General features: G+C 37.4%; 1 protein-coding gene across 12 annotated transcripts in view; it reads left to right on the top strand.

Moving 5' to 3' along the window:
- The first annotated feature begins 353 nt into the window (after positions 1-353).
- nrxn1a (neurexin 1a) overlaps positions 354-22,781 on the top strand; it is a 1,527,797-nt gene continuing 1,505,369 nt past the window's right edge. For 11 of the 12 annotated variants that reach the window (XM_059985911.1, XM_059985919.1, XM_059985918.1 and 8 more), the window contains exon 1: positions 360-1,080. In XM_059985911.1, the coding sequence (XP_059841894.1) occupies positions 360-1,080 (721 nt within the window). Of the gene's footprint in view, positions 1,081-22,781 lie in introns of all 12 variants that reach the window. The other variant, XM_059985909.1, reaches the window with a different exon arrangement.

Genomic DNA, 22,781 nt, shown 5'->3' with positions numbered 1-22,781 from the left:
AAGGGAAATACGCAAGTACATCAAGAGAAAAGTCATCTTTTGGACCTGCACCAATTAGTTCTATCTCCAGAGAAAATTTAAATACTGTATGTTTTCGTACTTGGAGCAGCAAAGAGCTAACAAAGCAGTCGGATCAATAAGCAAAATCCACTGTGAATATGGCGTACCTAGAACCGTCTTTCTGCTGAATCACTAACATAAAAATTGTCAACAAGACCCTGTTGGAGAGCTACTGCAACAACTCTCTCCAATTTGGATTCAGAAAGGATTCATCCTGCCCCCGGCAGCAAATCTATACACTGTATCAAGGGACTTCTTACAACTAATCTATAATCTGTACTTTAACCACATTTATGAAGATGGCTTTTGTCATCAAGAAGAAAGGTCATTTGCTTTGGTTTGGTCTACTTTTTGGGTGCCTTGTTAACCTTGGGGTCAGCCTAGAATTTACCGGAGCTGGTGGGCAATGGGCAAGGTTCCCGAAGTGGAATGCATGCTGTGAAAGTGAGATGAGCTTTAACATGAAGACAAATATTTCCAGCAGTCTGTTGGTGTACTTTGATGATGAAGGATTCTGTGATTTTCTAGAACTTCTAATTGTGGATGGATACCTTCAACTTCGTTTTTCCATTTTCTGTGCTGAACCAGCTGTCCTACAGTCAGAAACTAAAGTAAATGATAGTCTCTGGCATACAGTAGTTATTCAGAGGAATTTCAAGAAGACAACTTTAATAGTAGACAAGGAGGTCAAAACAGTTGAAGTGAAATCAAAGAGAAGGGATATGACAGTCTTTAGCAAATTGTACATTGGTGGAATTCCACCAGAATTTCATTCATCTGTGCTGTCATTAACATCAACTTCTGTAGGAAGTCAAGAACCATTCCAGGGATTAATAACTGATCTCAAGGTTGGAAATGGGACAACCACACTCATTGATGGTCAAGGAATCAAAATGGATGAAAACTATCTTTGCACAAATCACAGTCTATGCTTAAATGGGGGAACCTGCTCTGTTGTACAGGAGAAAGCAATTTGTGATTGTTCTCATACCGGTTTTCAAGGAAAAGACTGCAGCGAAGGTAAGATAACTACAAGTTATTTTTACTAATTAATAATTACAACTTTTGATAGTTGTATGGAAAGTTATTGTTCTAAGATTAAACTTGGAAAATATCCATATATACACCATTTACTTTCTTTTATTCAGATATTGTTAAAGGTCAGTTTTATTTAACTTTATTCCCAAGTCATTTAACTGTTAATTTCATCTTCAGTGTAGTTGTTATCTAAGGCTTAAAAGCAATATAACATATATCATTAAAGTTAAACCATGGATATAAAATAACTTGTCCTATTGATGAAAACAAATAATAATCAGTATCAGAATAAATGAGGAGCAGTAAGTTATCAGATTAGGTAAATAATTTTGACACAGGAAACTTGATAACTTTATTTCTAAGTTTTACTTTTATGAAGTTTAAACTTCAATGCTCTAATACTTTCACTGAAATACCACCAATTTACTACTGTTTCTTCTTGATTTTAAATAGCATTCATAATGTTTGCCACTCCATGATGTTGCTTTATGAAATGCAGATAGTGCTAATGATGAATAAATTTGGTTTATGTATAATATATAAACTGTTCTAAAATAATTTTGTTTACAATAGGGAAAAATAAAACTAAGGAAGCAATAAGCATGCAACATAATTTAAATAGATAATCTCATGTCCTCTTTTAATCTACAGTTAATTTGGCTATGCAATATTAGTTCCTTTAGTATTTACTAATAGTTCAAAATTTTGATTTCTACAATTAATATATTTTCATTTTATATATTTTCTTATGTAGTTCTAGAATTCATTTGATATAAGGAAAATGAATTTGAAATTTGTAGAAAAGAATATTTCTATGACCCTACTTCTTTTGTACTTGTAATCATGCTTCCAACAGTTTTAACTTTTAAGATTATTCAATACTGGTTTTTGAATTTCAATACAGGTTGTTGACTTGTAACTTGTGGGGGCCCTTTGATCATTATTTAGTATTACCAAGGAAGGAAAATATATTAATACCTGTAATTTTGAATTGTAACTATATTGTCAGATATTCCAACTCAGTTATGTCCATATATTTAAGTTGGCCCACTAAATCTGTTTCAAAAAAATGCACATGTAACAATGTACAAAATATAATCATAATCATAAAATATTTGAAGATGAGGAAGGTACCATATTAAAAAAAAGCTGCTTCTCTCTTATGGGAATGTTATGATGATCATTTTCTCCAAAGAAGAAATGAGAATTGGAGATGCAAATTCCAAATCAAATTAGAGATAAAAATGGTAAAATTAAAGATTAAGTTGAAACTTTACTATGAACTTTTTTATTGTTTTAAAAAATAAGGTAATATTATGTACCAATAACATTCCTACTACCAATTCCTGCAAAAATATTGCCAGTGATTTATTTTTGCCATTTATGATCTAACATCACTGCAAGCGGGTCAAGTTTTAAAGTACTCTTATTTATTTGTTGCATCTGACTTTTATTTTTCTAAACACACCATAAATTGGATAATCTCTGGTATCAATGTAGTCATTACTGAAAAAAAATATATAAAAGATATCTTTCATATTACGTATTTTTTGAACAAAGGCCATTCAAAGCAAAATCAATATTTTGAATGGAGACTAATTTCCACAGAATTTGATCACTCATTTTTGAGCATAAAATCTTGGCATAAACCCTTCATTATTTTACTAGTTCTATAATTACTTACCTTTTGTTTTCATGCATGATCCGAAGTAGAAGTTGCCCCAATTACTTTTGCATCCAATCTGTGTGGTCAGTAACACTGCAGAATTGCATTCAACTTTTCCTAAAATCCACTAATGAAATTATTAATTACCAATAATTCAGGAGCTTTAATTGAGTAGAGACACAGTTCATTTGTTACGTACTGTGTCATATGACATGGCCAATCATGGTCTTTCTGTGACCATGTTTGTTCTTGGCAAATTTTTCTACGGAAGTGGTTTGCCATTGCCTTCTTCTGGGCAGTACCTTTGCAAGACAGGTGACCCCAGCCATTATCAACACTTTTCAGAGATTGGCTGTCGGCCTACATCAGTGGTTGCTTCACATGATCCTGATTGGGGTGGTGGGGGGCTAAGTATGTGCTGCAGTTTGCCCAAGTGTGACCTGCAGGCTAGCAGAAGGAAGGAGCGTCTTACACCATCTTTGGTGGAGATGAATCTCCAGCCTGCTTCTCCACTGTCTAGAGGGTTTTGTTAACGAAGCATGAATGAAAACTGTGACAATGCTTTAATGTTCTCCCTATACTGATAGCCAATGCAGGGTCTTGCTCAAACTAAAAATAGGTTTTATGTGGCCCATCAATCCCCAGCTCATTGAATCTTTCTTGCAATTTTTCTATCAGTTGTGTCTGAGCTTGGAGATATTGATAAATTTATCTGCTGTGCCCATTCATGATTTAAATAGAATAAATAATGTAAAATATTGTTAATTATTTATTACATTATCTGAGCTATATAGGCACTAGAATGATGAAAGTGCACATGGAGAGAACAATGCTAAATTGAGAACACAAGAAAATAATGATCCTTACTTCAAACTTTATGCGATATTCTAGTTTGAAAAGGGCAAATGCACCACAATGTACAAAGAACAAATTAAAAGAAATGGAGTGATGTAGGACTGAACTGGGTTAAATATCAACTCAATAAAGTAAAGTTGTAAGTATCTGAAAATGTGACATTGCATGATAAATGTGCAATAGAATGCACATTTATATTTTAATCTCAATATTATTAAAATTGCAAAATACCACATGGAGGTAATATATGATAATAACACGGGCATTGACAGTAACTTTACACTCATGCAGCTAATAAAATGCACTATGACATAAACGAGCATCTTTTGGATATTTTCAGATAATATTATTTTTATACATTTGTTATCAGTTAATTTTTGATATTTGGTGATGCACAATTATACATTTTGTTTTTGCAAACTCCCCTAACGTAAGGATAAACCTGATGTAAAGTGCTCTCTTTTTAATCTTATTTCTAAAATGAGCGAAGTTGTGTGGGTTTCTGGTTCAAAACTGTAACTAGTGAAATTTGTGTTGTCATGTTTTGCTGATTTCATTACTCCATTTATAGAGGTGCAGAAAATCAGCCAAAAGGGAACAGTAATCATGGATAATTTTAATGCCGATTCAATATTTAATTTTTATTTACAAACTATATTTTAGAGTAAAGTCAGGCATACTGTCCATAAAATGCTCAAAACTAAATATTTTATAGATGTTATTTTCGGAAGACTGATGTTTCAAAATATTCACTCGTTTGTACTTTTACTTTTGCAAGTTCTGACTTTGTGTCTATTTTCCTGTTATGCAGCAGAATGTTTTGTAAGCAACCGTTCTTGTCACTTGTTCACCAGTGATGTATTTCAAATTAAATTATAACATTTGTTCAGTTGCTTTTACAAAAAAAAAGTATGAACTCTGAAAGGCTACAGTGTGTCACCAATGTGAATCGATGAAATGAAGGTGGGGATAATCTTTTCATCTTCTGAAGAATGCTAGGAGATTTCAAAAACTTGAGATGAAACAATTGCTGCTTGTGATTTATGGGCGAATAGAATAAACATCACAAAGTATTATAATAAAGATGACCATTCCCCCTCAAAAAAAGCCTTTAATTTGTCATTTTATCCATTGTTGACCGTTGATGTAAATTATATATGTATATGAGAAGAACTAAATGTTCATCTTTAGTTTTCTGTGATTGTTTCTTCTGTTATAACGCATAACATTTGTGCCAATTTTTATTGAGGAAGAGTCTAAATTAATTCATGATTTTGCATATGATAATTGCAGGGGCTTTTTAGTTGATTTTTTCCAGTATAGATGATAGTGTTTTAAGAGAATATTAAGAGAGATGAACAGCACTTGTTTTCACTTTTAATTCTTTATGGCAGGAATTGTGAGGTTAGATGAAACGGAAATTCAATTCAATATATAACTGATATGTTGGTTGTAGAGTGAACTGCAAATTGGATGTGTACAGGTACTACTAACCACAGTGGCATTAGTAGGTTGATATGAGAAGGATGTGCTGTTTCTCAATGGTGTAGCAGATTTATGATTTTCCAATGTAAGAAGGTAGTTGGATAAAAGTAAAGATTTATTATTGTCAATTTATAGTGATATATTTCTGAAATTATAAAAAAAACAAGACATTTTTCATTTTAAATGTTTTATTTAGTTACATAAACCAAGCCTGTAGTCAAATGATTTGAACACTTCTGTTACATATTTTGCACTGACAAATGATGCGCTTTGAATTATAGTAATGGATTTTTACTGATAAAGTAGATTATTTGCCAGAAACATTTACTGTAATGTGCATAGATACAATATTTCTGCATTCCTGTGCATCCACAGTAATAGACAATTTGACTAAATGGCACATAGGGCTATTAGGAGACAGGAGGTTTCATGAAGTAGAATCTTAAAATACCAATGACACCTGCAGCCCCTGTAGCAGAGAGGTGTTATTTATACATGATTATAGATAAGCACTTGTAAGTTAAATGGCAAATAAATCATCAGATGAGTCAGATGACATGATTACAAATGATGCCAGTTTAGTTTTCTCAGTAGGCAGCTTCTCAGCATTACTGTTTACAGACGTTTTATTTTTTTTTGCTCCTAAATGCACAAAATAAGCCTTTTATTGCCTAGTTATAACTGTGGTGGAAAGAAATGTAAATTATTGGTTTTGCAGTGTGCTTTGCTTTAATTAAATGTATTAACATTCAAATGATTGGCAATTTGGTGTTGCAGTTAAGAAGTCACATTGTGCATACAGTATTTTGTTTTTGTGAGTAAATATATTTACAACTAAATCACTCATAGCTAGTTGTTGTAAGAGATTTGTTGAGTTGAACATATATCAATTATATTGCTTATTATACATGGATATTTTCGGGAGTTAGAAATGCTCTCAGGAACTCAGGTATCTTGGCTCAGGCTTTGAAAGGCTTTCAACAATGTCCTCTGAATACTGTAATTGTGTGTAATAAATTATGTCCTTCGATTTTTGCTCTTGCATTAGTACTTTGTACATTTTGTGAACGTTTTGTTTTGCAAGTTCATGGCAAAACTGAATACTTGTCAAAACAACAAAATGACCAACAAGGATGCTTTGGTTTCTGAAGGAAAAGCAATTTAAGTGAGAGATTGGAATCCATTTGCAGAAGTAAGACATTGGCTTCTGGGTTTTTCTCTTGTAGGAAAACCAGTGACGGAGCAAAGTGATGTCGTGATGAGATAGAACCAGATTTCTTCACTGGCATGTGGAATCTGACATCTTGTCTTTGAAAAGTGTTGCCAGAAAGCAACATGGGAATGAGCCTTGGGAGTGTCTGAAGGTGTTTTTCAGATGGGAAAAAGAAACCTTAGCAAGAGTTCCTCTGAGAACACTCCTAATAAGGCTTTGGTGCAGGATGATAAGTTTAACCATCCAAAGCTGCAAAGAGATAAAGGAGGATGAAGAAGATTGGTGCAGTCTCAATTCTAGAAAATGCTATTAAGGTATTGTAGTGATGTAAAAGGTAAATACTATAAATGTGAAGATGTTGAAACACGAGGCTTTGTTGAAAATTGGCATTGACTGCGAGATGAATCACCTTGCAGATCTGAAAGCTTGCCACAGCAGGGAGTTCAAGGATGGTTTTTTTTTATGACTAAAGTTGCTGGCAGATTTGAATGGAGGATGGAAGGGAAAACAGTAAGGAAACCAAATGACACCTTAAATTATATTTCCAAAAAGAATACAGAGTTTTGAACTGTGAGACTTTACAAGCACACACCACAGCTCTTGGTTTGAATGCTCTTGTTTATTCAAGGTATTGCAGTAAAAAATTCAGAAGCTGCAAAATTATTTGGTGTACTTGAAACTTTCCCCTTTTGTAACTTTCGCCTTCAGTTTTACAATAACACATTTCTGAAAAGCTTCCTCTATTCATATGTTCTAGAGCTGACCAGTTGTCCAGTTTGCTTGCAGAATGCCCCCCCCCCCCCATAAACAGCAAATAGTATTGGAAAACTTCTGACTCAAATTGCAAATCCTGAAGAGTGCTCTTAGTTTCTACTGTGGAGTAGATGAATGCATTCCACTTCGTTCGAGAGACGGCCTGAAGTGTCTGCAGAATACTTACAAACGGATAGCAGGAAGGAGCCAGCAAACATAGATAGGGAATTATGGATAAAGAAGGGGAGAAAACTTGTCATTGGAGAAGATAAGATGGTATAGGAAGGGAGAAAGGGATTCCAGAGATTATTTACTGAGTTTTGTATCTCTATACCCTCCCTTCCTTTGACTGATCCCTTCCTTCTCTTTTTGTCCTCCACAAAACTTGCTCTGCCACATTGCTGTCTCCTCTCACATTCGCCATTCTCTCCTTTCTCCTCTCACTCCCTCTAATAGTTTACATTTCTTGCCTCCAACTGATGTGTGTCACTTGTTCTTCGTGCCGAAACCCAAATTTGTTACTAATGGCATCTCACCTGTACACACCACTGAGAATTGGGCTGGGTTTGCCTTTTCTGAATCCACTGATGGGCTTTTGATGCAGTAAACCATCTCAATACTAAATGATGAGGACCTCCACATAGCAGTGTGAGTATGGAGCGGAAAATATAGAAAAGCCCCATGCTGGCAAACCTGACGGCCTGTAGTGTGCTGACTATAGGGGTTGCTTTCAACAAATTGGCATAACTGATTTTTAAAAATGTTCTAAAGCTCCAAAAAAGGGGTTTGATAATTGGAATAATAAATGTTGAAGCATTCAGTAAGCTGAATATTTTAAATTTGGTGTATGTGTAATGATACTGGATTACTTAATTGTTTCATTAATTAAGCATCCATAAGACATATGAGCTGAATTACGCCATCGAGTCTACTTTGCTGTTTCATCATGGCTGATCCTGGATCCCATTCAACCCCATACACCTGCCCATTTACCATATCCCTTGATGCCCCAACCAATCTGGAATCTATCAACTTGCGCTTTGAATGTACCCATGGACCTGGCCTCCACTGCAGCCTGTGGCAGAGGCAGTTCACAGGTTCACCACTCATTGGTTTAAAAAAAAATCCTCCTTACTTCTATTCTAAAGCGTTGCCCCTCAATTTTTAGTGTGTGCCCTCAAGTTCTGGGTACCCTCACCAGAGGAAACATCCTCTCCACATCTGCTAGTCCATTCAAAATTTGATAGGTTTCAATGAGTTCCCCGCGCATTCTTCTAAATTCCAGTGAATACAAGCTCAGAGCTGCCAAACGCTCCTCATATATTAACCCCTTCATTCCAGAATAATGATCGTGAACCTCCTCTGGACTCGCTCCAATAACAATACATCCTTTCTTAGATAAGGGGCCCAAAACTGTTGACAATACTCCAAGTTTGGCCTGTCTAGTGTCTTATAAAGCTTCAGCATTATTTCCTTGTTTTCATATTTTATTCCTCTTGAAATAAATGCCAACATTGCATTTGCTTTCTCGACCACAGACTCAACCTGTAAATTAATCTTCTGGGAGCCTTGTATGAGGACTCCTAATTCCTTTTGCTCATCTGATGTTTGAATATTCTCTGCTTTAGATAATAATCTGCACTGTTTTTCCTTTTACCAAAATGCATTATCATACATTTCCCAGCATTGTATTCCATCTGCCACTTTCTTCCCATTCTTCCAATTTTTCTAAGTCCTGCTGCAATCGCATTGTTTCCACAGCACTACCTACCCCTCCACCTATCTTCGTATCATCCACAAGTTTTGCCACAGAACCATCAATTCCACTATCTAAATCATTGACAAACAATGTGAAAAGTAGTGGTCTCGATACTGAGCCTTGAGGAACATCACTAGTCACCTACAGCCAACCAGAAAAGGCCCCCTTTAATCTCACTTTCTGCCTCCTGCCTGACAGTCCTCTATCCATGCCAGTATCTTTCCTGTAATGCCATAGGATTTTATCTTGTAAGACAGCTTCATGTGAGGCACCTTATAAAATGCCTTCTAAAAATCTAAGTAAGTGACATCCACTACTTCTCCTTTGTCCACCTGCTTGTTACTTCCTTGAAGAATTCTAACAGGTTTATCAGGCAAGATTTCTGTTCACAAAAACCATGGGACATATCTATCCTGTGCCTTGCAAACTTTTTCCTGAAACTTCAGGCACCTCTGTTCTGCTGTCATCCCCACCAGTATCTCCCACCAATCCTTCTGGGCATGCTCCCCTCTCGTGCTTCTCATGGGAAATATCCCATCGCAGGCATCATGCAGGCATTACCTTGGTCAATTTCCTCTCTAGTGTGATCACATTCTTTATATTCATAATGTTCATGTTGTTTCCTAATTTATTAACACTGTATTGTAACCTCACTGCTCTTATCTTCTACAGCATGGTTAATAAAGATCAATAACTGTTGTCTTCACCACCTTATCTACCTGTACTGCCACCTTAAGGCATTCTTTGATATACGCCAAGGTGTTTGTCAATATTCTATAGGGTTCATTCATTGTAAATATTGTGTTTGCTTAATCCCTTATAGTGTTCATGGAGAGTAGTAAGGTTATAATAGTGAGGTATTTCAGTTGCCCATTTGCCAACTGATCAATATCTTCTTGCAATCTAAAAATGTCCTCACTATCAACAACACTAATTTTCATGCTATCTGCAAATATAGCCTTCATCCCTGTTGCATGGATATTCAGATCATTAAAGTGCATGATAATGAGCAAGAGTATTAGTTCATATATGTCACCATATACTACCCTGAGATCCATTTTCTCACAGGCAATGACAGTAAATACCAGATACACATTCCTTGCCTTTCAAAGTGTACGAACCTATAAATTTTTTTTCCTTGGGTTTTTTGCTAACAATTTCCCAAACACTGACATTAGGCTCACTGGCTGGTAATTACCTGACTTATTCTTGATGTCATTCTTAAATAAAGGTAACATATTTCCTATACTCCTGTCTTCTGACATTTCACTTATGGCTAGCAAAGATGAGAAAATTTTTCGTCACTGCCCAGGTAAACTCTTCCTTTGGCATCCATAGCAGCTTGAAATGCATCTCATCAGGCCCTGGGAAGTTATCCATCATAAGCTTGCTAAGACACTTAATTTTTCCTCCTCCTTTAATACTAACATCTTGAATTTCATCACCCTACTTCTTGAATTCTCCAGCTGGAGTGCCATTCTGAGTGAATACACAGAAGTATTCACTTAAGAACTCATCTATATACCTCTATCCTCTGGTTCAGGACACAGTTTGACATTTTGATCCCTAATGAACCTTATTAGTCTATTTCTCAATGTTAATCATAAAATGTTTGGAATTTTCCTTAATCCTGCCTTCCAGTTATAATTTACATCTTTGCCTTTGTGCTCTGTAAGTTTTCTTCTACACTTTCTATACTCCTGAATGGCCTCTGTTTTCAGTTCCCTATTGGTTTCTTTGTATCCAGCCTTGATGTTCCTTGATATCCAGGGTTTTCTAAGCTTGCAGTGATTTGGATTTACTCTTATTGGAACACATTGGTGCTGAATTCCAGTTATTTCCATTTAAATGCTTGTCACCAATTGACTGTGAATGTCACAGTCTGCTTTTGCAAGTTCCTGCCTCATAATATTGCAATTTCATCCCCCCACCCACCCCAAACTGGACTTTTAAGATCCAGACTATCCCTTATCAATTTCCATACTATTCTGAAGCTTGTAGAATTATACTCAAAATCTGCAAAGTGCCCTCCCATTGATACTCCAAACACTTGCTGTCTTACGCTCCTGAGGTTTTGTACAGTTCCGCGTTTCCTCATTTTGGTCTATCTACATGTTGGCTCAAAAAGTTCAGAATGTGCTTTAAAACCTCTGGTGCATTCACACTAAGAACTCCTAGTTAATATCGTGGAATTTGAAATACCTCACTATTATAACCTTACTACTCTCCATCTTTCTATGAGTTGTCCCAATATATCACCAATTGATTGCTTGGAGACCTTTCATACAGTCACAGCAAAGTAATTGACCCTTTTTGTTGAATTTGACGCATATAACCTCACTTGAAGAGCCTTGTCTGATATCCTGCCTCTTCAGTGCTGAAATGTTGCAGTGTCATCTTGTTCAGAGTACATATGTCACCATATACATCCCTGAGATTCTTCTTCCTGTGTGTATAGTTAGCAAATCTATAGAACAGTAACTGTAAACAGGATCAATAACAACAATCTGGGCAAATGCAAATATAAATAAATAGCAATAAATAATGATAACATGAATTAACAAGATAAAGAGTTTTTAAAGTGAGACCATTGGTTGTGGGAACACCAGAACTAGAATGAGTGTAGTTATCCCCTGTAGTTCAAGAGCTTGGTGGTTGAGGTATAGTAACTGTTCTTGTACCTGATGGGGCAAATACTGAGGCACTTGTACCTTCTACCTGATGGCAGCAGTGAGAAAAGAGCATGGCCTGAGTGGCGAGGATCTTTGATGATGGATGCTGCTTTTCTATGGCAATGTTTCATGTAGATATGCTTAGTGGTTGGGAGGGCTTTACCCGTGATGTACTGGGTCAAATCTACCACCTTTTGTAGGATTTTCTACTCAAAGGAATTGGTGTTCAATACCAGGCTGTAATGCATCCATCCAATTAGTACACTTTCCACAGCACATTTCTTTAGAAGTTTGCAAAGGTTTCTAATGAAGTGCCAAATCTCCGTAGATTCCTGAGGAGGTAGAGACTCTGTAATGTTTTCTTTGCAATTATATTGATATGATGGGTCCAGGTCAGAATTTTTGAGATAGTGACACCCAGGAATTTGAAGTTACTGACCCACTTCACCTCTGATCCTCCAATGAGTACTGGTTCATGGACCTTTGTTGACAATCATTCCCTTGGACTTATTGACATTGTGTGAGATGTTGTTGTATTACACCACTCAGCTAAATTTTCAATCCCCCTCTTGTATGCTGATTCATCACCATCTTTGATACAGCCCACAACAGTGATGTGTTCAGCAAACTTGTATGTGGTGTTGGAGCTGTACTTAGCCTCACGGTCGTAAGTGTATAGTGAGTAGAGCAGGGGGTTAAATACACATCCCTGTGGTGCTCCTGAGCTGTTGGAGATCGTGGAGGAGATGTTTTGCCAATCTGAACTGACTGGGGTATGTAAGTGAGGAAATCCAGGATCCAATTGCACAGGGGGATATTGAGGCCCAGGTCTTGGAGTTCACTAATTAGCTTTGAGGGGATGATAGGTATTAATTACTGAGCTGTAATCGATAAAGAACATTCTGATGTACACATCATTGCTGTTCCATGGTTGTGTGAAGAAAGAATGAGATGGAATCTGCTGTAGACCTGTTGCTTCAGTAGGCAAATTGGAGGGGATCCAAGTCGCCACTCAGAAAGGAGCTGATATGCTTCAACACCAGCCTCCGAAGCACTTCATCAATGTGGATGGAAGTACCACTGGGTGGTAGCCTCAGTCTTGGGCAGCAGTATGATCAAAGCTATTACAAACACTCACTTCCTTCCACTCTTTCATGACTGAAGATCCTGTACCTTGGAATGTTGAGTTGCTGGACATGCCCTTCTTTCAAATATGTCTTTTGATAACAACAACAACATCGCATTCTTGCAGGCTGATCACATGCCTTACTATTCCAAATCCTTGCATTATGGCCTTTCATTCCTCCCCTGTGCCTCATACAGCTATGTTTGCCTTGCTAACAGATTGATGTAGATTTCCTCCATTATTTGAATGCATTACCACTTCATATTTCCTCTGTACGTCGTTCCTTGCTAATTTAGTTTTAAACTTTCTCAACTGCGTAAGCAACTCTTCCTGCAAGGATGTTAGTTCTATTTCAGTCCAGCTACAACTACAACCCTCCAGCTGTAAGCAGGAACTAACATTGAGTGCTATACTCATTCAGAAAATGCCAGAATATGTAATTGAGGAAGTAACAGAAGATAGTTTGAAAAGATTATATAATCAAGCATCAACTTGTTTTTATGAAAATCGATTGATAGATTTATTTGCCTTCATTGAGCATGTAGAATGGGATGAATAAATGGGACTAGTGGCTGTAGTATGCTTGGATTTTAAAGGAGCTTTCAATCACTGACTATAAAAAAAAGGTATGAGCTTGTGGTATGAGGGGTAATAGATGAGTATGCAAAAAGAATTAACAGATTAGCAGTCAGCATCAGTGAGCTGTGTTCAGATTAGCAAACTGGAATCAGTGGAGTATCCCAGGGTAACTGCTGAGACCTCAACTATTTACAATCTACATTACTGATTTAGATGAAGAGTATTTATTGATGTGTTGCCAGCTGAACTTTAGAGGGCAGGGAATAGGTCTGGCCCCTACACACATAGCACATAGGCCCACCAGCATGTGGGCACACCCTGGTGCTCATGAACCAGATCCCCAAATAGCCCCACTGCCTTGTGGACAGACTCAGGAGAGACAGAGGTGCTAGAAGAGTAAACCCAGACAGCAAAACCGGAATGGAGCCCTCAAGGGTGGCTGGGTGTCATTGAACATCCTTCCAGCAGCTCCTGCAGCCAAGCTGGTGCCAAATGTATTGCTTCAAAAGCTTTCCTTTGGACTGAACTGGTGAGGCCGAGAGGAGGATCTTCATGACTGGGCTCCTCAGGATCTCCACACCTTCTGTTTATGCTTGTGATGATAATGTCCCATTGTCCCTCAAGACAGACAGATGGTAACCACCATATTTTGTTGATGATAGAAAGATTGTTGATAATATACTGTAAGTTGTGATGCCAATACAAAGTCTACTCAATTACAGGTAGAGTTTGACTGAGTATTGGATAGGTAGATCTTTGGCAGATTATAATATGGGGACATGACTTGGTAGGAAGGATTTTAAAAAATAAAATAGTATTGAAATAGAACAAGTTTGTGGAATGCTGTGGTGCAGAGGGACCTTGGTTGTCATTGTTCATGGAATAGTAATTAGGAAGGTAAATGGACTGATGGCTTGATTATCAATAGAATGGAGTTTAAAATCAGAGAAAATTGAGGTGCTTCAAATCCGAAATTAAAACCGAAAATGTTGGAGATCCTTAGCAGATCAGGCTATATCTCTAGAGAAAGAGAATTAATATTTTGTGTCATTAGAAGCAGAGACATTAAAGAAAGGGTAGATTTTGAAAGGACAGAAAAGACAGTTTTGAGACAAAGAAGAATGGCTGAATGACACAATTGGTAGCGGCATTGTTCTGAAGGAAAGGTGTCTTAATCACCTGTGGTCTGTGTGGAAGAATTGTAAATAAAAACAGATCAATGACAAGAGAAATACAAAACAATGCTGGAAACCTGAAATTAAAGCAGATGTCTGAAATTCCCATCAGGTGGGCAACATTTGTGGAAAGGGAAAAAAGAGTTTACAGGTTATTGACCATTTAGTGTTGAGTTCTGAGGGCTATAGATTATCTGATCAACTGATGAGATCCTGCTTCTCAAGCTTACATCAAAGATTTAAAAGAATAGGAAATCAAAAATGAAATCACTTTAACCATTTTAAAATAGTTAAGAGAAAGAAGGGGAGAATGCCAGGCAGCTCTTCAAGACTGTTCCACCATTCATTAAGAAAATGGCCAATCTTCTCTGTTATTTTTCAGCACTTTCCCCATTATTTTTGCCTCTCTTAATGTGCAGAGATCTATTGATCTGTATTTTGAATGAATATAATGGTTTGAGCCTCTTAAATCCTTTGGCATCTTCTGAGTGAAGGGATTTCTTCTTATTTTAGTCATAAAAAGCTACATTTTGTCGAAAATTGTGTCCCAGTTTTCTAGACTCTTTAGTCATGGGAAATGTGTTACCTGAAAGAAATTTGTATATTTTGATGAGATCCCCTCTCATTTTGCTGAACTATAGAGAATATGTCCATCTACCTGACCTTACTGCATGCAGCTATGCTGGTTCAATGAACTATACCAGTTCAATGAATATTCAAATCACTTTGTGAGCTGAGATCATTTTTCTTAGATGAGAAACCAATACTGTACATGTTATTCAAGGTGAGTTGTCCTATGCAATTGCAGGAAGGCTTCATTACTCCTGTAATCAAGCCTCTTAAATATATATTTAACAAAAAACACTATAGTGTTTGCCAGTACCAAAAACCATAAAAGGTTGGTGATTCAAAGAAACAGATGAACTGCTTTGAGTTGGTAGACTGGTCCATATTCAAAGACTCGGCTACCAGTTTAAATGAGTAGGTCACCATCATCATGGACTTTATCAGCTAGTATGGTGATGAATCTGTACCAAAGAGGACAATCAGGTGTTCCCAAACTGGCAACCATGGTTGATGCAGGAAATAAACTCCCTACTGAAATCCTGGACTGCAGCATGTGACCCTGACCTTTACAAGAAATCATGATATGACTTGTATGAAGATATTAGGGATGCTATCCATAGGGGACAATACCTATCCAAAATTGAGTCCCATGCATGCTGTTACTTCTGACAGGGCTTTCATGCCATAACGAGCTAAAAAACAAATTCAGGTAGTATTGTCTCTTCCTGAAAGGCTTAATGGAATCTATGCTCATTTCATACAACATCCAATACACCCAAACCCACGGTCACTGCTGTGAACTTAACATCAGCCTTCTGGAGAGTGAACCCATGGAAAATATCTGGCCTGGATGGTGTACCTGGCTATGTCCTTAAATCTTGTACAGATTAGCTGCCAGTGGTTCTTAATCTATCTCTGAGGTTCCCACCTTCTTTAAAAGGACCACGGTCAGCCCAATACCTAAAAACATTAAATGATGTATCTTAATGACTACCATCCAGAGGCTCTGACATCTACCTTCATGAAATACTGAGAGGCTGGTCATGACCTCAGCCTTCCAGAGAAGCTCAACCCAATGCAGGTTGCCTGTCACTGAACCTAGTCTACAAGGAACACTATCTTCCTGGCTTACACTCATCTCTAGAGCATCTGTACAGTAAAGACATACATGAAACTGCTGTTTATTACTATGGCTCTGCCTCAGTAGTAAAATTACAAGCAGACTCAACAGCAAACTTCCAAGACCTGGGAGTAAACAACTGTTCCTCTATCTTCAATTGGGTCCTTGACTTCCTGAACAGTAGACCTCAGTAAGGATAGGTGGCAACATATCTGCCGCAATTATTCTCAACACTGCTGCTACACAAAGTTGCATCCTCAGCCTCCTACTCTATTCTCAGAACATTGATGTCAGTTTCTGCTCTACATTCATCTCCATGTTTGCAGATGATACCTCAGTAGAAGGTCTCAAATATTGTTGAGTGAGAGTATGGAAAGGAGACAGAGAGTATAGTAACATGGTACAATGAAACAATATTTCTCTCGATGTCAGCAAACAAAAGTGCTGGTCATTAACCTGGGGGGTTGGATAGGGGGGTGTTGCACATGCTCCTTTCTGTATCAATGGTGCTGAGATTGAAAAGGTTAAGAGCTCAAGTTTCTAGGAGTGAACATCACCTGCCCTGGTCCAAACATGTAGGTGCAAAGGCTGAGGAACGTCATTAATGCCTCTACTTCCTCAGAAGGCTAAAGAAATTCAGCATGTCACCACCTACCCTTAGCAAATTTGATCAGTGCACCATAGAAAACATCCGATCTGAATGCATCATAGCTTTGTTTGGCAAGTGCTCCACCCTTGGCGCAAGAGACTGCGGAGAGTTGTGGACATAGCTCAGAGCATTGTGGAAACCAGCCTCCCATCCATGGATTCTCTCTATACTTCCTGCTGCCTCAATAAAGCGCACTCTGGCGCTCACTCACCTCGGACATTTACACCTCTCCTCTCTCCCATCGGGCAGAAGATAAAAAGCCTGAAAGCATGTACCACCAGGCTCAAGGGCAGCTTCTACACTCTGTTATGTTCAATAAATGCTTCCCTGGTGAGGTTAGATGGACACTTGACCTCACTATCTACCTCATTATGTTCTTGCACCTTGTTGTCTACCTGCATTGGACTTTCTCTGTTTGTAGCAGTTGCATTTTGTTCTGCTTTCTGCTATTTTACTTTGTCCTACTTTAAAGCACTGTTAATAATTTGATCTGCCTGAACAGAATGCAAGATTTTTTCAGTGTATCCTGGTACATGTGACAATAATAATCCAATCCCAATTCCTCTTAATCACTTGCTGTTTTGGCCTGCTAGCTATGTACACTTTTCAGTTATGTAAACTGAAGCATATAATAATATTTTTTTCCATTTATAGTTTAATTTCCCATTTCCAACTCATTCATTATCCTCCTCCCAATTGTTTAGTATTTTTCAGCAAACTTGGGAATATAGTTCATCCCTTCAGCCAAGTCACTGATATTGATTGTAAAATGTTCAGTCCCAAGCTCCTGTCCCTGCAGTGTCCCACAAAAAACAATCCATTTATTCCTGCTCTTGGTTTTCTGTTTGGTACCAGTTGTCATCCTAAGTCAGTTTGTTATCTGCAATGTAACATGTATAAAATGGTGGAGGAACTCAGCACATCAGGCAGCATCTATACGAGGGAATAAACAGTTCACGTTTTGGGCTGAAACCCTTCATCAGGATTCAGAAACCTTTGTAGAAATGCAGAATCCATCTTTATTTGCTGTATCCTGTTCTGCTGCCGGCATTCTACATTAGACCAAGGTTCACCGCCTAGCATGATCATGATGACAGAGGTGGGGATGAGATTGTAGATGGGTGGTTGAGTACAAGTCTGCTGCTGCTAATGTCCCACAATACCTAATGGATGCCCAGTAACTGAGTTGCTACATCTGTTGACACCCTGCTCCAGTTGAACATTGAGGTAGTGTACTTTCCCTGTGGAGATGTTATTTCATGCACAAAAAAGCTCAACCAGCAGATAAGTCGAACATGTTTTTTCTTCTATACATTCATTTTTGCTTTGCCAAGTCCTAATATGCATTTCAAATATTTTCATATTGCATCCTTCATTACAGATTAAATAATTAAATAAAACCTATTTAACTAAAATATTAAATTGCATTTTACTTGTGTTTTCCTATCTACACATTCAAAACAATGTGCTTAACTCATCTGCTCCAGGTCTCAGAGGGACTGTGTAAAAGTCCTGACCTTCCTATCACTAAGTTTAGATTGGACTGAAGGTGATAAATGCTCATGGCATTTGGTGCAGATCTGCAGTCATTTCCCCATCTCGCAGTAAATTCCAGCTCAATATTCAAGTATTCACATTTAAGAAGGATGAAGATAAATTTAACTGGAATATGCCTGGGAGTGTTACTAACTCTAGAGGGGAGAAAAAGTAGAACTAGTAGGGCAATTGAGAGAGCTGAATTGTAGCATTTAGATCTAATTGAATAGTTATTTGAAAGAATGTGATAGAGAAGTTTCTTCAGGGACATGCCTAATCCTAATGCACTGCCAAGGATTTCTTCTCCTGGATGTGCTGTTCTATAAAGAATGTGATATTATTTATGTTGAATGAGGCAATATAGATTGTGAAAAGGGGTAATGTCCTTTGTAAAACTTTCTAAGAAGACCTTCATTGAACTGGAATTACAGTGTGGGGTAATGTTTAGTTGCAAGGACAATTTTGAGCATAAATGATTTAATGGATACTCAGAATGCAACACTTAAAGGGGAGAAACATCTAGTGAGTGGTGACATATTAAAAAAAAGCTTCATGTGTTCAGGCCAATAAGATTGTTCCGCACCGTATCAAAATTGGTTCTGATCACTTTGATTCTGATTTTCCTTGAGACTAAGGTGAGTTTTTTTGTATTGCCACAGTTTGTCCATACAATATGGACAGCTTAAAAGTTCCAGTCTTTATACCCAGTTGCCATGAAGGTAAGTTTGTTAGTTATATGATTTGGAGTGTAACATGGAGATAGTCACTTTCTCCAGTGCCAACTGTCCTTGTCACTGTTGCATTTGAAAAGTGGATCTGAATCTTAAATGTATTGGTGCATTGTATCTTGTAGCTGGTACCTCAGATTCTCAGTGCACTTCTAGTAAAGGGAACAAATACTGTTTTGGCTTGGATGATGTGGAGCTGCTTAGGAACTATTGGGACTACATTATCCAGGAAAATTGAGTCTGTTGTATCACATTCCCGATGTGTCTGCTGGTTGTAGAGCAGCTTTTCATTCAGAGATATACAGAATAAAGGAGGTCCTTTAGCTCAACTTGCCCATACTGGTGAAGAAGCCTCGCTAAGTAATTCTCTATACCATTTCCTCTGGCAGCATTTTATCATATACTCACCACTCTCTGTGAGGAAAACCTGCCACTCAGAACCCCTTTAAATCTTATGCCTTTCACCTTAAGCCTATGTCGACTTGTTCTAGATTCCGCTACCATAGGGGAAAAGACCATCACTATCTAGCTATGTGTGTCCTTATATTCAATGTAAGGTCACCCCTCAGTCTTCACTCTAGAAGAAACAGTCCTAACCTATTTAATCTATCTCTCCCTGTAACTCAAAACACCTGCGGTCCTGGCATCATCCTTGGGAATTATATTTTTCACCCTCTCTAGATTAATCCCATCTTTTGGATGGCAGTCAGAACTCTACACCATTTTCCAAGTGTGGTCTGAGCAATGTTTTCACAACTATATCATGACCTCCCAGTTCTTGTACTCAACGCCACTGCCAATGAAGACAAGAGCCTTCTTCAGCATCCTGTCAACTTGTGTTGGGGAAAATAGATACCTATCTCTGGCTGCTCTGTACAGGATTAGCTAAGTAGCTGATCTAGTTATGTTTCTGGTAACAATACACTTTGATAGAGTAGGGTGCTAATTGTAGAAGATTTACTGATAGTACTGAATTCCTATATAAATAGTATTCTGCCCATAATTCTCTGCTCTAGTTTTGTTGAACTTGTAACTTCTAATTGCCTTGTAGATTATGTGATCAGTAAATCTAATCTTGAATAATTACTCCATTTAGTTGAGTGGCTAAACCCAGATTCTGAACCTGCCAGCCTGAGTACTTCTGTGTATCTTCTCTGTCCATTGCAAGACTAATTTGTACTCCTGGGCGGCACTGGCATGATTCAATTCCATCTTCAGAGGCCCTTTTGTTAAGGTCACAATCTGATCTTGCTGTCCAGTCTGCCTTTCCCCTTTCAGATGCTTCTGCTCCTCTCCAGATCACAGCTCATTATACATCTCACAACTCTGCTTTCTCTCATTGCTGTGGGGTGGGATGGAGTATTAGTTTCACAGATGATTTCTGGTTACTGCCACAAAAAAAGACATTGAGATCTGGCAAAAGATGACTCACTTCCAACTTCACAAGGGAAATATGAGAGTTGTGTGCGTGTGTGGGGGGGGAGAACTACTTCACTTTTGGATGGGATTGAGATAGAAATACAAATAAGTGCAGTCTGCTTGCTTACAGGCAAGTATTGTGCAGGTATTGCACAATTCAAATCTTGGTGGATGAAGTTCCAACTCCTGATATGGTGGATATTCTAACCTCTGAAGTAAAAGATTTAACTTTTTTTCTTAAAATGGTCGATAAATCAGATGAAAAACATAACACACCATTTAAGCAGTCTGTCCCATCATCAGACACACTGAGGTCAGATATCACTTCAGTGCCTGCTGATAGGTTGGGCTGAGCAGCTCATACTACATTAGTTTTTACAAGACTTTTTGTTCGATTTCTTTTCAGTTGCAGTTGCGATTGTCCATGAGTGCTGAATTAAGAACAGTAGGGTTTTCATCTCATGCCGTCTAGACCGTAGATATGTACAGAGAATGCTGGAAATACTCAGGTCAGACAGCACATGTAAAGAGAAACATAATTAATATTTCAGATCATTGATGTTTCATCGGAAAGTTCATCCAATCTGTCTGGATTTAAACCAAAGCCCTGGAAGTGCAGAGCCTATACTGAGATCATCATGTTACATTGTTGTCTTTAGTGGAATGTGATTAGGGACTTTCCTAACTAATTTCCACGGTTCCCTTTGAGTTACTAGAGGATTAGAATCAGAAGTGTGCCTCATGTATCAAGTGTTGATAACATAAAATACAAGAGAGAGACTGAGAAGAAGTGTACATAGTGAGAAACATTTTTGAAAGGGAATTAAACAAGATGGGAAACTGAGAGGCATTCATGAGGGAGAGGAAACAATCTTGAAAGGAGAATTTAGAGATAAAAATGAGAAATGTAGAAAAAGCTGTAAGGGGCGATGAAAGGGTGGCGGAGTGAATTGGGATTGACAAAAATGTGATGAATTTCCAAGAACATACTTAATGTTTTTGTTTCATGATTGTTTTTTTTTAATAACTACCCTTTAATTTGATATTTTTTTCTCTAGTTAGGATTACCTCAAATTTGCTTATGGGTGAAATCATAAATTATCTCCAGTGCATTTTAAAAATGATAATACATTCCTGATTATTATCTATTCTTCATTTCCACCACCAGTGATGTCAAATAAATCATCACATTCATTTCACATTCATACATTGTATCACTGATTACCTGGCTCAATATGGACAGATGTTATTTACTAACAAGAGAAAATCTGCAGATGCTGGAAATCCAAGCAAAACACACAAAATGCTGGCCAGTCCTGCTGAGGGGTCTCGACTCGAGATGTCAACGGTACTTTTTTCCATAGATGTTATTTACTATCAGTTTCATTGTTTTTGATTTTTCAAGGCAAGAGACAATATAAAACTATGGAGAGCGCTTGTTAAACTTAATGGCCTACAGCTCATTCATGCTCTTTCCCATCATTTCTCGCATTCCTTGCAAAAACCATCTAACTGCATCCTAAACTTATTATATTATACATTTTATCAAGCTTGTCTTATTATTTAGTCCTCAGTTCCATTAGCATTAGCTTTCTTTCCTTTTAAACTCACAATTTTCTGAGCTTTAATGTACATGATATAAAAATATTTCACCATAGGAAACAATTTTCCCTGGATCCACTTTATCAAATCCTTTCTAAATCATAAATATTATAATTTAGTCACCATTGGATGAGCACAACTAATTTGTTTAACCTTGTTTTATCATTTTAATGAGACAGAGTTCATGTATTGGATTTTTTTATTATAAATATAGTCGAGAATGAAATATTTGTGTAATAAAATATTAACATTTATATTACAGATGTATGGAATAATTGTAAGATGCTAATCTTGGGGTTCAGATACCATAGTTTATATAAAATTCAATATTGTAATCTATTATTGTTATGGAAATGGAAAAAGAACACTGCTTTAGTTATTCCTATGCACCAGCTATATATTCAGAAATTACTGAGGCCCTTTTGGGTAAGTTTAGGTTTTTGATATGTAATTTGGTCCATCTTATTGAAATGATTCTCTCATTACCCACAATCATTGAGACAAACCACTCTTTCAATGCCATCAGTTACGTCACTGACTAAGTAAAAAGGTGACTATCAGTGTTGAGGAAGCTCATTATGAAATGTAAGTTATTGATGTATGAAGACTGTAGTTTAAAAAAAAAGGGGATAGCTGGGTAACTTCATGAAAGGATTTCTGTATTTCATTTTTGGGATCTGGGCATCACCAGTATACACAGCAATAAACCCTAATTGTCCTTGAGAAAGTGATGGTGAGATACTTTAATCTGTTAAGTTCCTTCTGATGAAGGTGTTTTC

The sequence above is a fragment of the Hypanus sabinus genome, chromosome 12 (genome assembly GCF_030144855.1).
Source record: "Hypanus sabinus isolate sHypSab1 chromosome 12, sHypSab1.hap1, whole genome shotgun sequence".
In the NCBI taxonomy this organism is placed as follows: Eukaryota; Metazoa; Chordata; class Chondrichthyes; order Myliobatiformes; family Dasyatidae; genus Hypanus; species Hypanus sabinus.
This window is presented reverse-complemented; position numbering and strand designations above follow the sequence as displayed.